At 50.1% G+C, this 16541-nt stretch overlaps 1 protein-coding gene across 4 annotated transcripts in view; it reads right to left on the minus strand.

Moving 5' to 3' along the window:
* Positions 1 to 575: 575 nt before the first annotated feature.
* Positions 576 to 16541, minus strand: part of Cep104 (centrosomal protein 104) — a 31346-nt gene continuing 15380 nt past the window's right edge. For 3 of the 4 annotated variants that reach the window (XM_050153203.1, XM_050153204.1, XM_050153202.1), the window contains 11 exons: positions 16203 to 16376; positions 13041 to 13217; positions 11076 to 11282; positions 10455 to 10562; positions 9116 to 9152; positions 8125 to 8191; positions 7836 to 7944; positions 5673 to 5811; positions 5511 to 5578; positions 3082 to 3172; positions 576 to 2397 (listed from right to left, as the gene is read on the minus strand). In XM_050153203.1, coding sequence (XP_050009160.1) covers positions 2282 to 2397; positions 3082 to 3172; positions 5511 to 5578; positions 5673 to 5811; positions 7836 to 7944; positions 8125 to 8191; positions 9116 to 9152; positions 10455 to 10562; positions 11076 to 11282; positions 13041 to 13217; positions 16203 to 16376 — 1293 coding nt within the window. In that variant the 3' untranslated portion in view covers positions 576 to 2281. Of the gene's footprint in view, positions 2398 to 3081; positions 3173 to 5510; positions 5579 to 5672; positions 5812 to 7835; positions 7945 to 8124; positions 8192 to 9115; positions 9153 to 10454; positions 10563 to 11075; positions 11283 to 13040; positions 13218 to 16202; positions 16377 to 16541 lie in introns of those variants that run through there. The other variant, XR_007593743.1, reaches the window with a different exon arrangement.

A 16541-nucleotide genomic window follows, 5' to 3' on the forward strand; every position in this document is an offset into this window, starting at 1 on the left:
GGTGGTACACCTCATGGGAGAGCAAATCAGAGAGGAGGAGAGGTCAGGGTAGAGAGATCATGCCCCAGCCCAAAGGATGCAACTCTTAAGGCCAGTCTGGTTAATTCTCTCTGGAAACTTGCCCCACAGACACCCAGAACGTGACTTACAAATCCAGTGAGCTGGGCACCGTGGTGATCGCCTTTAGTCCCAGCACCTGGGAGCCAGACTCCTGTAGATCTCTGAGCTCAAGGTCAGCCTGGCCTATACCACAAGCTCTAAACCAGCCAGGGTTGCATAGTGAGACCTTGACTCAAACACAGAAACAGGACTGAAGAAGTGGCTCGGTGGTTAAGAGCTCTTATTGCTCTGTAGTGAGCCTTGGTTCAGTTCCCAGTACTCACATAGTGGGTGGCTTATAACAATTACTCCCATTCCAAAGAATCTGGTGCCTTTTTCTGACTTCCATGGGCACCAGGCACACATGTGGTGCACAAACATACATATTGGCAAAACACACACATGTAAAAGGAGTAAATCTAGTAAAAAAAAAATGAAATCTGTATATAAAATCTTGAAATAAAAGTGACAAACACTGAATGATCTTTTTACTGTATTAATGTACTCAAGTCAAATTAGCACATAAATCCTAAAACAATAAAAATATATTATTTTATACTTCTGGCACCTGAAATAAAGACAAATAGAAAAACTATGTTAAAACATTAAAAAGTTGCAGATTTTCATTAAAGGTATTTACAATGTATTTCAGTATCAGATATGACACAATTCTTTTAAATTAGGATTAATAGAATATCTTTTATGAAAAATAATATAAATAAATATTAAATATCCACAACGTGTCGTACGTGAAGCTTGAGGAGTGTTCCACACTTTGATATTATGAACGGTGGGCTCTTAGCTCCCTCCCTGAATCAAGCACAGTGGTGTGGAGCTTTGAGGCTGCCGAGACCGCCAGTCACCTCTGCAGAAACTCATGATTCTGTAACAGGCAAACACGGGAGCTAAAATGAGGGATTCTTTTTTGTTCTGTTTAATTTTGAGCCAGCGCCTCACTCTGGAGCCCAGGCTTCCCTTAAACTTGTGAGCTTCTGACTCCGGCCTCTCGAGTGCCAGGAGCACAGGTGTGAACCACCACGCGGGCTAAGAAGGAAGGATTTTTACAAATATCTTAGTAAAGGCCTCCGACAGGATCCTCCTCTCAACAGATCCTGCTCCACGCGACACTCTCAGCCAAGCACAGCAGCTGTCTGCCAACATCAGGCGTGAGCTCATGGGATTGACTACCCAGCATGCTTGCTGCTCAGGCACCTATACATATGGATTTTGTTTTACATGGTTGGGAATTTTAAAGAAATATGCCCTAATTTTATAACACTCATTTTCTCAATCCCAGACATTTCAAGGGGAAATGAGGAAAACCTCAGGAAGCAGGCACAGGACAGGGCCTCGGTGGCCCCCTTCAGCCTGGGGCGGAGACAGGGGCATGAGTTTCAGATGGACTCAGTTCTCCACAGATGCTTGTCTGCTGGAGCTCCTGGGAGGAAGGTGGGCGGAGGATGCTGCAGCTGCCCCTGAGGTCTTGTGAGTGACATCCTGTGAATGATCTGGGAAAGTGGGTTCACTTACATCACAGGACATAACACAACTTTTTGGGTTAGCAAATGTGGCCATAAAGAAACTGAGGCTTGCAGGTGGGTAACCAGGGGACATCACCCAAAGCCCATTGAGGACTCTGCAGCAGAGGATCTGAGCCCGCTGAGGGAAGGCATCAAGGTAGGGCTGTCAGTGGGGAATGGGGACAGGTGTGCACAGGAGCACTGGGCAGTGTTCTTAGGACGGCTGCCTTTTGCTTGCTTCCCTTTATTGCTTGTCACTGTATATGCTGTGACAACCTAGCAGACAGGCCGTGAGAGAGACAACACAGGAGGTTCAGTCTGGCTTGCTGCTGTCTGCTAGGGCCACCAACGCTGAGCTTAGCCCTGTGCAAAGTCTAACATGTGCAACAGACACCAGTGAGCTCAAAGTTTGGGGTACATCTCAGTAGTAAGGAAAGTGAGTGCTGTACTTGCTGGCTTCCTGAGCAAGAGGTACTTTTGTGCCTGGGCACTGACAAAGGGCCTAGCGTGGGACGGGTTCTTTGGTCATATCCATACACTCTGTTCCGGCGACACAAGAGGCCAAGGTCAGCAGGCACACAGTCCTGCATCACTATATCAACACACATGGCTTAGAACGGGGAAACTTGCACAGTCCCTGGCAGAGACAGAAGTGGAAACTGTCACCGTCTCATGTACGTCCTGCTGGAGCTCTTACTCGGGCCCCCCCTTGGGGTGGGGATCTTGCTTCCAACCTTGGGTCCTGAGGTGCCTGACTTCGATGCTGCTGGGCCCTTCCCTGTAGTGGAGACAGAAGCACAGGACACAGAACCACATGAAAAGTGGAACTCTTACCTGCAGGTGGACTGCAGACCCCATAGTGACTGTAAGAATGGCCGAGAACCCACACTAGGTTAGAAATGCATATGGCAGCAGGAGAGGAAGACACAGGACGCATGGCACAGAAGGCCATCAGTTCAAAGACCCAACTCCAGAAATGTGGCAGCAGCCACAATGAATGTGACCTGACAAGGAGCCATGGGCTTCTGTCCACTTATGTCTAAGAGGTTGGCTAAAGAGGAGGTCTTGCCACGTGAGCCCTGCTTGAGCCACTATTTCCCGCTGAACCAGGAAGGGAGTGGAGAGCCTTCCTTGTGCGTAAGTACGGAGACGCAGAGCTACACCCCCACAACGAGCCACTGTTTCACGGTATCACCACATCCAAAGGTCTTCTGTTCTGTGTCTTAATCTGAAATGAATGCCTTAGATGGTGGGCTGAAAGAAGGCAGTGGCTTCCTCTGTGGGTGCAGCAGCTGTGGGGAGCCTTACAGCCCCCAGTGAGTTGCCAGGAGGCATCTGTGGGGAGCAGCTGCCCCTTGGAGAATGGGGTTAGCAGGTCAGATGCACATGGACAGGAAACTCAGGATGCATCTCACCTAAGTTGCAGCAGAATGCAGGGCCCCACGTGTGACTTCTGACTCACCTTGCTGTGGGGCTGTGGCCCTGCTGAGAACGTGTGTCTTGCGCAGGTTCATTGTGCAGCCATTAGGGCCCATCAGATGAGCCTTCCACGCCTGCAACAAAGAGGAGGCTCAGCATGTTAGCCTGGTGGCTCCAAGGGACCCGGGGCGCTGCCAGAGTATACAACTCACTGTTCATAATGGGAATGAGGTGCCAACCAGTGAGAGGCCTGGCTCCCTGCCCTTCTTTGGCCTGAGCACCAAAGTCTTACAGGCTGTTTTTGCATTTCACATTCCACCTTGAATGACTGGAACCTGAGTCCTGTGGCTATGAGGACTTATTTTTGCCAGCTGCTAGAAGGCACTAGGCAATGGGCTCTTTCCTTGTTGAGCTGCATGAACGTGTAGGTTAGCTAGCCACTCCATGGCAGCCCAGCCTGGAGTCAGGGAAACCATGAGGTGGTAAATGGACGTTGTCAAACAGAGCTAAGATAGCATAGACACCTGGAATAGGAAAGTCACGTGACAGTGAACAGCCACTGATACGGACAGGGTATTAGTACATGGCAGATAGTGGGCACAGAGGGCAGAAAGGAGGAAGCTGCTGGCTGGTTCAGTACTATTCAGGGCAGAGACCAACAGAGCGAGGGCAAGAGAAAGAAGACTGTGGGCAGCTGGAAGTGGGTCAGTACAGGCAGTGATTATGATGAAAACTGAAGGCTCCTAAATTACAGAGGGGTCTGGACGTGCAGGACGTGCAGGTGTGAACAAGTCCTCTTCCACGGGGTAGCAGGATAAGCACAGCAGTCTCAGCCTGGATGCGGGTCTTACAACAAGCCCTACTCACAGACTGGGGAAACCAACGCTCGAGCTCAAAGCCTGGGCCTGTGACATGGGAACAAAGCACCCAAGCGGGTCTTCCAGCGGGCGTCCAGGCTCCAGAACAGAACCTGACAATAGCAGGGGCTGGACCCACCGACTCCAGGGCTGTCCTAGGGCAGACACTCATTCTGTGTCCTTGGACCTTTTTTGGTTGATGAGGCTACAGAACTTGGGGACAGGGGAGAAGGGAGCATGCCGGGATTCCAGGAAGACAAGGCGAGAAAGGTGCACTGGCTGGGTGTGGATGGGAGACAGCAGACAGCAGTGTGTACTGACAGGGTTGTGACACGTAAGTGTCCCAGCTCTGTCCACTGTGGCTTGGCAGCAGTGGCCCTCCCTGTGCTGAGGCCTGCTGAGAGAGAGAGGGCCACACATCTTGGCAGGACAGCTGATTCCTGTCTGGGTAGAATCTTCCACACAGGAGGATACATGTCAGCTACAAAGCCTCAGAAGACCAGGCAAAAGGACCCTTGCTGTCCAGAGGTGACCATCCATAGGGCAGGGTGGCCATGGCTCTGTATCTACTCCCATCCATGAGTTTAGCAAGACACTAAAAGCAGACAAGCTGCCACCTAGAGACTAGTGAGCTGGCCTGACATTCTGATAGCCATTAAGAGTTGTGTAACAGGTTCCTCCAAGATCGAAAAAAACCTCATGCTGTGGGAAAACTCCTTAAGCAGGAAGGTAAACAGCTTCAGGAAGTCCCCAAAACTGACCAGGTACACTACGCCCCTCCCTGTCAGTGAATGAAGTCAAGCTGCAAAGACCCCAAGACCAGCCCAGCTGCCTGGGAGAGGTTTAGACCAGAGTCACCAGGAAAGAACACCCCATACAGCTCTGTAAGCAGAATGTGCAGTGTGCTCCAGGTTCCCAGCTTCAGTAAATTGTCGCACAGGCTGGGGCGAGCTTTGGTGATAGGACAGTCTCCTATAAGCAACCCCTCACTTATTCTCCTCCTAAGTTATCCCAGTACTACTCAGGCTTCACCAAGTTGGACTTTGGTAGTTTCTGTACTGTGTGGGCTCCTTCTCTGGGGTGGTTAGATGTGTGTTGTGTCTCCCCAGTGAAAGTCTTGTCACACAACACTGGGGATGAAGAAAGGTGACAGGAAAGAATATTGGACTCCATAGCATCTCCTGGGGCAGAAGCACAGCCAAGAGAAGGTCTCCAGAGCTGCCTGGCATGTAGGGCACCACCACTGTGCTGTGCAGGCAGAAAGGGGGTAGGCCTGTGGATACCTCAGCCCCTGCATGCATCCCCAAATACCAGAGGCAAAGCACATGACAAAAAGCAGCCTGTGTCCCCATGGTACCTGCTCAGGACAGGGGGAGAGCATGGCCCTGAGTAGGAAGAGAACCATCAACCACCATGGGGCACATTCTTTTACTCCAAATGGTTATGGGCTACAGACCTGACCATGATGCCACACCAAGAACTGTAAAACCATGGGTGCCCAGTGACCAAGACTCTGCTGTTAGGAAGTCAGGAGGGCACTGTGCCTCCTAACTGTCATCCTGAGAGTGCGTTCAGTGCTCCCCGGCTGCCCGCATCTTGGTTCAGGCCCCCTTACCTCTTCTCCAGGGGCAAAGTTTTCATGACACAGAGGACATCGGTTTGCCACCTTCTCCGATTTGGCAGCTGCAATGATTTCAATAAGAAGACTTGGTTACTTGGATGACCCCTCAGTGAGAGGAAGGGTCCATCCAACCCCACAATTCTAGATGGCACTCACGGTTGCACTCCTTGGTTTGGATGTGCCTGGGAAGCTCCTCCATGGGGACAGCCTCACTGCAGCGGTGGCACTTCCCAAACCCATGCCTCTTGTCACACTCTGTCAGCAGGTGCTCCGTCAGGCTGGAGATCTCAACCACCTGTACCGGAGACAGAGCCGTGTGACTGCTGTGGGGAGGCCAGGGCAGCTGTTCTGGATCCTCTGGCATTTGTTTAACCAACAGTGTCCGCAGTCACACACTTCGTAGAGACCCTGGGTCCTCCTCATGTCACCTGAGTGCCATGGAAAGGCCATGGTATGGGCTGGGGCTACAGCTGATCTGAGTGTCTGCTGTGGCTCTGGGTTCAAATTCTGGCTCCCCAGTATTTCTTAAGAATGTGCATATGAAGAAGGTTTTCCCACCCATCCAACACTTGCTCAGAATACCTTCCGCATAGACATGGAACCACACACTGCTGAAGACGTCAGTTGCACACCTGGGGCTGTCAGAATCTGTACTGCCGGATGGAGGAATGAGTGTCCAAAGGGTGAGACCTGCCCTCTTACATCCTTCCCTGTGCACCAGATGAAACGAAACACTTCCCATTTGTCTTCACTGCTTGAAGACAGAGGCCCAGAGCAGGAGGGAAGCAGAGCAGGGCATGACCCCTAGGAAGGACTTCTGTTGTGGGATATTTGTACACTGTGTGAAGATGGGTTGTGGTTGGTGCAATACAAAGCTGAATGGCCAATAGCTAGGCAGGAGGTATAGGTGGGACTTCTGGGTCAAGAGTGGAAGGGAGATAATGGAGGCCTCTTTCTCATTGCTGTGGGCTATAAGGTGGCCAGGACTCTGTACCTCTGGGCACTAGTTCAGTAGAAAAAGCCTGTCCAACAGGACCCGGCTAGACATGTGGCCCAGAGTTGCCCTGTGGTCACATCCACAGGACCACGCTTGGACATATGGCCTAGTGCTGCACTATGGCCCATCAACAGGACTAGGCTAGGCATGTGGCCCAGTGCTGTGGTCACATTGAGACTCCATAATTAACTTGACCATGGCCATTGTAGAGCAGAGATTGCTGTGCTGATCTTGAACCCATAGTTATGGCAATAAAATTATGCAAAACAATACACTGATAGCCTGATACATGGTAAGGGATGGAACTGCAGCCCTCCCAAGATTCCACCCACCATTCCTGATCCTGCCCCTCAGCTGCAACACACAGGAAGTGGAAGGTTCACTGAGGATGGCACTCCACTGAGATGGCTTTTGTCAGCTGTACCCTGAGCTGGTGTCTTATGGAGGTGAACAAATGTTCTGTATATCTCCCTAGGAAAACCCACACAGCAAATCAGAGCCTGACTATAGACACAATAGAGCCAAGGAAGAGTGTTGGACAAGCTGCTGCATTGCCTGTTATGGGAAACAAGAGGCATCTGCAACTGCGGCCCAACCATCTAAGGTTGAAGCATGTGCAGGAGAATCTCAGTGTGCCTGTTCTTGTCTTGTATAGCTGGAGGTCCTGAAAACACACTCAGCTGGAGCATATAATAACATGCCTTCAGGCAGCACACTGGGGACAGGACTGGAAGCAGGCCACGGTAGTGCACATCACCTGGCTACTTGCTGGAGATGGAGGGCCACACAATGCCCACGAGCCATAAGTAGCTAATAAACTTCCTGGTAAGTTGGACTTAGAGGATCCTAATTAGTGTCCTAGCTGGGGACAATGGATGCTTCTTTGTGTGTTCCAGGAGTAATGAAACATGAGAATGCCAACAGCAAAGCTATTCCCAGCAGTCCCAAACTGAAGCAGTCAGGGTATGAATCAATCATGGTCTATGCAAAACACATACATAGCAACAGGCAATGGACACAGGAGAGCGTGGGCCCACACAACAGGATTCCACTTACAGGAAGGCCAAGCAACAAATGCTGTAAATGTTGTCAAAGGGGGACAGGGACAGACTGAGTTGCAGGTGGTAGAGGGTGGCTGACAGTCAGTCACTCTGGGTCACAGCACAGACTTCTCTGCTCTCTTCATGACTTCCCTCTCAAGCTTCAAAGATTGGGGCTACCCATGCTTTGGTCTTTTTCTCAAAACCTGGGTGTCTTAGTGCCCAGCACCTGACCTGCAGTGGTCACCTGTGAGTGGCCATGGCCCATGCCCAGCACCTGACCTGCCTGCAGTGGTCGCATCTTGTCAGCATGAGGCAGTGTTTCCAGTAGTGGAGGTCCAGGCCCTCTTCTGTGAAAGATTCATTCCTCTCCCCACAAAAGATGCACAGACTACAATGAATTAGAAAAGGCAGAAGTGAAGGCTTTGCTCTGGCTACTATGGCCACTCAACCCCCAATGCATTAGACTCAGAACTCGCTAGGCCCCTCCTGTCCTGAAAGGCCTGGTGCTCCACAGGCAGGCTATTCCCCTTGAGAGCCCCAAGTCACAGACACAGGCAGCGTCACTCACTTATCCAAATAATGGTTATCTGGGATTTCCGGAGCATCTGGTGGGGCAGCTTTCCTTCCTTGAGGGTCTGAGGAGATTAAAAAAGCACAATCTAAGTAATGTTTGGTTGAAATGTTTAAAGTTTCAGCAAAAAATAGTAATTTATGAAACTGTCAGTTTGGTTTCTATAAACCAGTGGTCAGGTGTCCAAGCACAAAGTAAGCTCCAGTTGGGGCTGCAGAATCAAGAGAAGCAGCTTTCTTCCCTTTTCTTCAGTGCTAGGAGCCAAATCGAGGCCTTGCACATCCCAGGCAAGCACTGGCACCATGAGCTACAGCTGCAGCCTCAGGTTTGTGGCCAAGGCCTTGCGAGGCAGCTTGGAGTAGCTGCAAACTTGCTGCAGTGCTCTGAGTGAGCACGGCCCCCACAGGCTCACGTCTGAACACGTGTCCCCAGGTGGCGGAACTGTTTGGGAAGGATTAGGAGGTGTGGCCTGTTGGAGGAGGTGTGTCACTGGTGGCAAGCTTTGACATTTCAAAAGCCCACCCCATTCCCAGCATCTGTCCCTCTCTCTGGTGCCCGTGGATCAGATGTGAGCTCTCAGCTACTGCTCCAGCACCATGCCTGCCTGCTGCAGTCATGCTCCTGCCAGGGTAGTCATGGCTCACCTTCTGAAACTGCAAGCCCCAAATAAAGTTTTTCTTTTATAAGGTGCCTTAGTTATTGACATCTTATCACAACAGAAAAGTAACTAAGGCATTTGCCATCCTCCTGCCTCATCTGCCATTCACTGGGCTCAGATGTCTGACACCAGGCCTGCTAGAGGAAGTGATTTTATTTTGTTTTTGACACAGTCTCACTATGCAGCCCTGGCTGGCTTTGTAGCCCAGGCTGGCATCAAACCCACAAGAAATCCTCCAGTCTCTGAGGGCTGGGATTAAAGGAATGCATAACCATGCTTGACAAAGGAAGTGAGGTCAGTGTTGTGGTGTCTTGGTTGGAATTCGCTCACCTTGATTTCTGAGCTTCACACCATCATTCTCCTTCTCCTAGGACACAGACAGCAACGGTCAGAGTGAACTGCAGCTGTGAGTTAGTCTACTCACACTATCCTCAAAGTGTATGTCTAGGTTTTGTTTGATATTTCTATCAAAGAATAACAGAATTCATGTTTTTCTATTCATTCGTTTAGGACAGTCCTTCCTGTCTGTCTGTCGGTCCGTCCATCCATCCATCCATCTATCTGTAACAGTCTCATCTGGCCGCAACATTGCAATCCTCCTGCCTCAGCCTCTTTAGTGCTGTAATTATAGGCACTGGGCTCCACAACACTATGAAAGAGTTATCAGCAATCTTTTCAAGCCAAACCTGGTGGTGAACACTTGTGATGTTGGCACTTCGTAAGCAGAAGCAAGAGGATCACAAATTTGAGGCCAGTCTGTGCTACTGAATGAGTTCTAGGGCAGCCTTAGCTACAACTGTGAGACTCAATGCTAAAAACAAGAACAAAACAACTCCAACATTTTCTCCTGCTCTCTTTAAGCCCCTTAGCTCCACCATTCCATAGACACACAAATACCAAGGCTACCAATCTTCTCCACAGGTGACTGTCATTCCTAGGAGCCAGGTGATCATCAGCCCCAGCACAGGTATGATGGGCAGCAGGGCCCTGGTCATGTCCTAGCTAGCGTGTGACCTGGAGTGAGCCTCTCGTTCATCACACTTGTGAACCAGTGGGAAAAACACAGCATGACTGCCCGTCCTCCCCACCCCCCAGTGGTGATTGCCATAGTGCTACAGTGGTAGAGGAGGCAGGGGAAGGAAGCGGCCAGCTCCTGCCCCCACCGCTTCTCCTTTCCTTACTGTTCCTCTCACTTTGGCCTTTGGTGGGAAGGTCTAGGGACCTCCAGCCCTTCTTGGGCAAATGTATTTGTAGATGTGTTTTCTGCTTCTCTCTTTGTTCTTTCCCATTTGTGTGGACAGTAGCGTGTAGACCTCCGCCCTCTCCACAGCATCCTTGGGTTTATGTAGTAGCTGTGGCCACGGGCACAAGCAGCTCGGAGGCAGGCTCCAAGTACACCTGGTAAGACTGAGCCTTCATCTGGGACTGTGGCCCTCCTTAACTCCTCTGCCCTCCTACAGTTTCAAAATTACTTTACTTTGTGTGTACGCGTGTATGGGGGCGGATGCATGCATACCACGGTGCAAAGTGAAGAGGTCAGAGGACCACTTTATGGAGTCAGTCCTACCACGTGGCTCTCAGGGAGACTCAACTCAGGTTGTCTTGAGAACAGGCAGGAGGATGCTCCCCCCAAGCCTCAGAGCAGCAGTGGAGCTGGCTAACTACTGACCTGGGCTCCGGCCTGGGTCTCTCTCAGCGCTGCCAACTGGCCCTGCAGAACCTTCACCTCTTCCTTCTTCTGCTTTTCTGCTTCTTTAGTGGCTGCTCTTTTCTGGGCCTGGTTAAAAAAACATTTTCCCCATTAGAGGAACTTAATTAGGGTAGCTTCAGACAGTGGGAAACAAACTGAAGCATCTAATTTGGACATGACTGTAACTCGTATTAAAAGGAAATTCTTCGGTAATTTACTAAAGGTTTGTACAGCACTGATCCCGCTCTTCCTAGACAGGAAACACTGGTCTTACAGGCAGGGCACAGACAGGCCAGGGCCTCGCTCAGGGGTATGCTTCTTACCAGACTGTGCTTCTCCATATGGGCTCCTAGAAAGAAACTGGCCGTTTATTCACATCTCAGGTAGCACTGCGCGCGCGCTCTCTCTCTCTCTCTCTCTCTCTCTCTCTCTCTCTCTCTCTCTCTCTCTCCTCAGCCCAGCCTGTTCTATATTCACAGCAATCCTCTCGGCTCAGCCTCCCAATGCTGAGACCACAGGTATGAGTCAGCATGGCTGGTCCGTGGTCCAGGTTACTTCTTCAACCCAGACTGCAGTTTCATCGATCCGTGAGGCACTCACCCTGACTTCAGCCTCCGTCGGCCGGCCGTCTATCTTAGCGATTCCCTCAAAAATGGCTTTGTAGAGCAGGTTCCTGCGTGTGTTGCTGTCTTCCGGGGGAAGGTGCTCCAGGGTGAGGGCTGGGTGCTGTCTGTACAAGTCCAGGATGATTCTGACTGCTGTCTCTCGCACATCATACACCTTGTGCTCCAGGGCACTCAGTGCAAACTGCCAAGAAAGCAGTCTCAGCTCTGCTACTGATTTTCTAATAACAAAGTTAACTTCTCCCAGCACAAGAGACACCCAGGTATACCACAGAGACTTGGAAAATAAAGGCAAGAGCAGAGGGGGCCACACACCCCGAGTTCTCTTCCACATGTGACACAGCCCACTGGAGTCTAGCACCACTGGTGCACTGGGAAGCCCTCCTTAATTTGCATCCACACACTTCCTACTGGGAAACACTCCAAACAGGGATGAAGTGGGTGGCGCCTCTGGGATTTTTGTCTGTCTGTCTGCCCGGGCTGTTTTCTTCCCCTGCCTGCAGGTTCCCATTTATCGGCAGCTGACATGTGCTGCTGCCTGCAGGCTGTCACTTTGCGCAGTGTCTGTGCAGTTTGTTGTTTTGGCATCATGAGCAGGGTGCTGGGATGCAGCTAGTGTTAAGAGCACTGGTCTAACATATCCACGTGTTCTTTCCCTAGAACCGTAATCGATCAGACCACCAAAAATACTGGCGAGATGGCTCAGCCAGTAAAGGTACTTGCCACCCAGCCTGACTGCCTGAGTCCTGGCCTTGGGAACCAGAGTGGAAAGAGAACATGACTCTTACAAATTATCCTCTGACCTCCATACACACGTTGTGCTTTCTGCTCGCTCTGTCTGTCTGTCTGTCTATCTATGACAGTCTCATCTATGCAGCCCAGGCTGGCCTCAACCTGGTTATCTCCACATGCACACTGTGTCTTCTGCTCCAGCGGTTCCCAACCCCCAAATGACCATCGGAAAACACAGATATCTACATTATGATTCCTAACAGCAGCAACATTAGTTATGAAGTAGCAACAAAAATAATGTTATGGTTGGGTCACAACATGAAGAGCTGTATTAAAGGGTCCCAGCATTAGGCAGGCTGAGAACCTCTGCCTATGACTTTCCTTTTCACTGCACTGTGGTGCTGTCACACCCAGGTCAATGCCTCCCCAGTGGCTCTGGGCCCTGGGCCTCCCACATTTCTGAAGAGCCTGAGTCCCACTCTTAGGCTCTACCTAGACCTGGTTGTGCGCTGTCACCATCTGGCTCTCACACTGCGTCTGTTTCCTCTACTCTTACATCAGAGATTCTGGTCCACCCTGCTGCCGAGTCTCCCGGCCTCTGCACTGGGTCTACACTGCACAGCCACCCCGGTCCTGCTCACCCAGTCTTGCAGTTACCCCGTACCCTTCTTCCTTTCCTTCATATCATCAGGGGGCACTGGTTTATTTTGTTTCACCTCAGTCTTGGGTCACATACACTAGGGGTGTCTTGTACTATAGACAGCGAGGTTCAGTCATGAAACAAGTGTCTGGCAATGATCCAGGCCGGAGACCAAGGTAGGGATGGTTTGTTTATATTCTCTGATGTATCTTAAGCAAATAAGTTTTTTTTTTTTTTTCAGGTTTTTTGAGACAGAATATTATGTAGCCCAGGCTGGTCTCAAACTCACCGTGCAGCCAATGATAATCTTGACCTCCTGATTCTCCTGCCTCTACCTCCTCCATGCTGGGATTGCCAGAGTGTAAAGCCTGGTGTATGCAGTGTTGCAGATTGAACCTGGGGGTCTATGCTTGCCAGGCGAGCATTCAGTCAACTCCCCAAAGAATGACTCTCATGATTTGCTCCCCACTTTAGATAGTGACCGCTCCCGCATGCTCCCTGGCTCAGTCACTGATTGGATAGCCCTGCCCTAAGCTGTGACCAATATCCTGTCGCATGAGGCTGGCTCACCTTCATCACACTGTCCACGGTGAAGCCTGAGTTCCCAGTGCCCAGGTCTCTCAGCAGCCGGGCCAGAAGGTCCACCTGGCTCATTGCCAGATGAGTGGAAGCATTGGGTTTCAGTGGCTGTACTAAGTAGGATGGAATGAGTTGGAGAGATTTCACCTCCTTAAACAAGGCCATTTCCTACAAGACACAGCATGATTTGTTCATTATTACAGGTAAAAAGCTAGAGGTAATTCAGTACAGCTTAGCATGACTGTCACATTGAACACTGAGGGAACAAACAGGGAAGTGAAGGGACGGTGACAGCCACACAAGAATTATGAATGGGAGCTGGGGTTTCTTGGAAACAGTTAGGGAGGGGGTAGAACCACAGATCTGAAACAGAAGAGATCAACATGAGAGTCAGGAGAACGTTGAAAACAAACTGAAAACCTGAAGGCTTCTGTTCTTGGAATTTCTCAACCTCAATAAAACCATTTTCTGAATGTAAAATGTGGGAAAAGATTAGGCTTAGAGATAGAATTTCAGCATCAAGTGTCAATGATTCTCTAGTAATGTGATCACCGGTGGGCCAGAAAGAAAGTCCTATCTATTGCTTCCATTGTTGGGTGACAGGGTCTCACTATGATGCTTAGTCTCCTTGAACTTGCTATACTGTGCTCAGTATGTAGTCACAATCTCTCTTTGTATTTGGGCCATGAGTGATGAGTGACGGCTCAGATACAAAGGACAAAGGCACAGTAAATATGGCCTCCAGAGGTCAGGACAAGAGGTTCCTGAAATGACAAGTGGGCCTGATCATGAAGGCTCAGGGACAGGTAACCTGGCAACTTTGAAAGTTTATTTTTATTTATGTGAGTGTGTCTACGTGTGCACTTGTGCTATGTGTCTGTGTGTATATGCCACAGGAGTGTAGGTGGTGGCCACAAGAGGGCACTAGATTCTGTGAGCTGGAGTCACAGGACGGTGTGAGAAACCACACATGGGTTCTGGGAACCTAACTGCAGTCCTCGGAAAGAGCAGTAAGCACTCGTCACAGAGCTGTCTCTTCAGCCCTAGTGAGGGAGCTTTAGACCACCCAGAAACTAACAGGAAAAGCCAGGCAGAGAGGCACACTCCTGGAGCACTAGCAAAAGGGATGCTGGGGCAGGGGACCTGTGTGTTGAGGGTAGCATGGCTAAATGGTAAAACTGTCTTAAAAAAATATTGAACAGGGCTGGAGAGATGGCTCAGTGGTTAAGAGCATTGCCTGCTCTTCCAAAGGCCCTGAGTTCAATTCCCGGCAACCACATGGTGGCTCACAATCATCTGTAATGAGGTCTGGTGCCCTCTTCTGGCCTGCAGACATACACACAGACAGACTATTGTATACATAATAAACAAACAAACAAACAAACAAATAAATAAATAAATAAATTTTAAAAAAAATATTGAACATGAGCTGAGTGTGGTGGCACACTCCTGCAGTTCTGGCTGTGGGAAGGCAGAGGTAGGAGGAACACCTGTGCCCAGAAGGAGGCGGCCTGGGTGACATGGCAGACCCTGTCTCTTCAGGAAAACAAAAACCAAACCGAATTCACACATAGAAAAGAAATGAAGCAATACACATTTTCATTTGTGCTGAGACTCATGAAATCCTCCTGCCTTTGCCTTTCAAGGGCTGATGTATCTTTTTACGGTGACACCCTGCCAAGCTCTGTGCTACAAGCACATGGCAGCACTTCTGCTTTTTGTTCTTTTCATGAGACAGGGTTTCTCTGTGTGTCAGTCCCGGCTGTCCTGGAACTCACTCTGTAGACCAGGCTGGCCTTGAACTCAGAGATCCACGGACCTCTGCCTCCCAAGTGCTGGGATCAAAGGTGTGCGCCACCACCGCCAGCCTGTTCTGCTTATTTTTTTCCATAATTGCTTTCCCTGAAAATAAGTTTCTTAATAAACCAAGTCTGGGATTCCTCATATCTTGAAGAATGACAAGAGCCCTAAGACAGATGTTCTAAGTCACAAAACTTGCATCAAATTTTAAGGAGTTCTTAGGTTTTCTCCAGTCCAGATACGGAGCTTTAGAATCCCAAAATCTGCTGGGCAGTGCACACCTGTACAGGGCTTAGGAGGCCGAGCCGGGAGCACCATATCTAGTTCCGGGTTACTCTTGGCTACGCACAGTACCAGCTGAGCCAGGGCTACATGAGACCATGTCTCATAATAAGCAAAGCTTCCTGAACTAGATGCGCTCATCAGCTAACTTAAATAAAGCCAATACTTTCACAGCACTTCCTAAACGCTTGCCCAGGTATGACATGTGACTTTCACACCGAGGACAGAGTAAGTGTGCTTGGTGAAAGGGTGAGGACGGACTCAGACAGGACTGGGTTTCCTTTCCATTTTTGTTAGCAGCCCTCTAAGTGACTGCACCCTGTTCCTCTGATCTCGGCATGTGTGTGGGTGTGAGCACACCACAGAGGGAGAGTGGAGGGCAAAAGACAGTTTGCTGGAGTTCTTTCCTTCAACCCTGTGAGTCCATCTCAGGGAGTAAACTCAGGTTGTCAGGCTGGTGACAGGCGCCTTTTACCCACTGAGCCATTGCTCCGGTCCTTTCTTTATGTGAATGGCAGTGTGTGAATATCTATGTATACCAGCATGTGTGTAGGTGCATGTGGAGGCTCGAGTTGATTTCAGGAATCTTTGTCCATACCTAGTCCATCTTATTTGAGGAAGGGTCTCTTAATTGAACCCAGAGACTGCAGACATGGCTAGTCTTGCTAGGCAGCTTGCTCCATGCTTACCCTGTGTTTATGTGGGTTCAAAGGATTGTATCTGTGAATCAGCAACTGCTCTAACTGCTGGATCATCTCCCTAGCTTTATACAATCTTTATTGTTATCTCCGATAAGCTGGGCGTGGAGTCATGCTTGCAATCTGAGCACTTGGAAAGTTAGGGCAGGAAGATCACTGAGTCTCAAGGAGCCAGCCTGGACTACATGGTGAGTTCAAGTCCAGCCTGCATTACAGAATGAGGCTGTCTCAAAACAACAACACAAGCTGGTGTAGACAGAGCTCATTCCTCCCAGCACTGGGGAGCATCACGGCAGCTGTCTGAGGATCAGCAGTAGAGAACCCTGTGAGGCAGAGTCAGACAATCACAGGAAGGTGATGGGGAGGTTCAGACCTGAATGAAATTCAGAGCCATGACACGGAGGCGAGCAGAGGAATCTCCGGTTCTGGCGAGTAAAAGGGGAATGGTCCTCTCTACACAGTGCGTCGTCTCCAGTTTGCTCAGCTTGTGCTTGGGAATGTACTGGGTAATTATCATTTTCACCAACTTCAGCGAGGCCTGAAAGACCTGAAGAAACGAGGTCAGACACATCAGCCACTGTGGTGGGAGTTCAGGAGGAAACAGGAGACCAACAAATGTGAACCTCATACTACAAACTGCTTCCAAGTACAGCACCCCACACCCGGAGCCCTGCTCACTGTGCCCCCCCCCCACTCGACCCTCCTGACCACG

Source organism: Alexandromys fortis, unplaced genomic scaffold (assembly GCF_014885135.2).
Source record: "Alexandromys fortis isolate MF-2015 unplaced genomic scaffold, M_Fortis_MF-2015_v1.1 scaffold_88, whole genome shotgun sequence".
NCBI classification, from domain to species: Eukaryota; Metazoa; Chordata; class Mammalia; order Rodentia; family Cricetidae; genus Alexandromys; species Alexandromys fortis.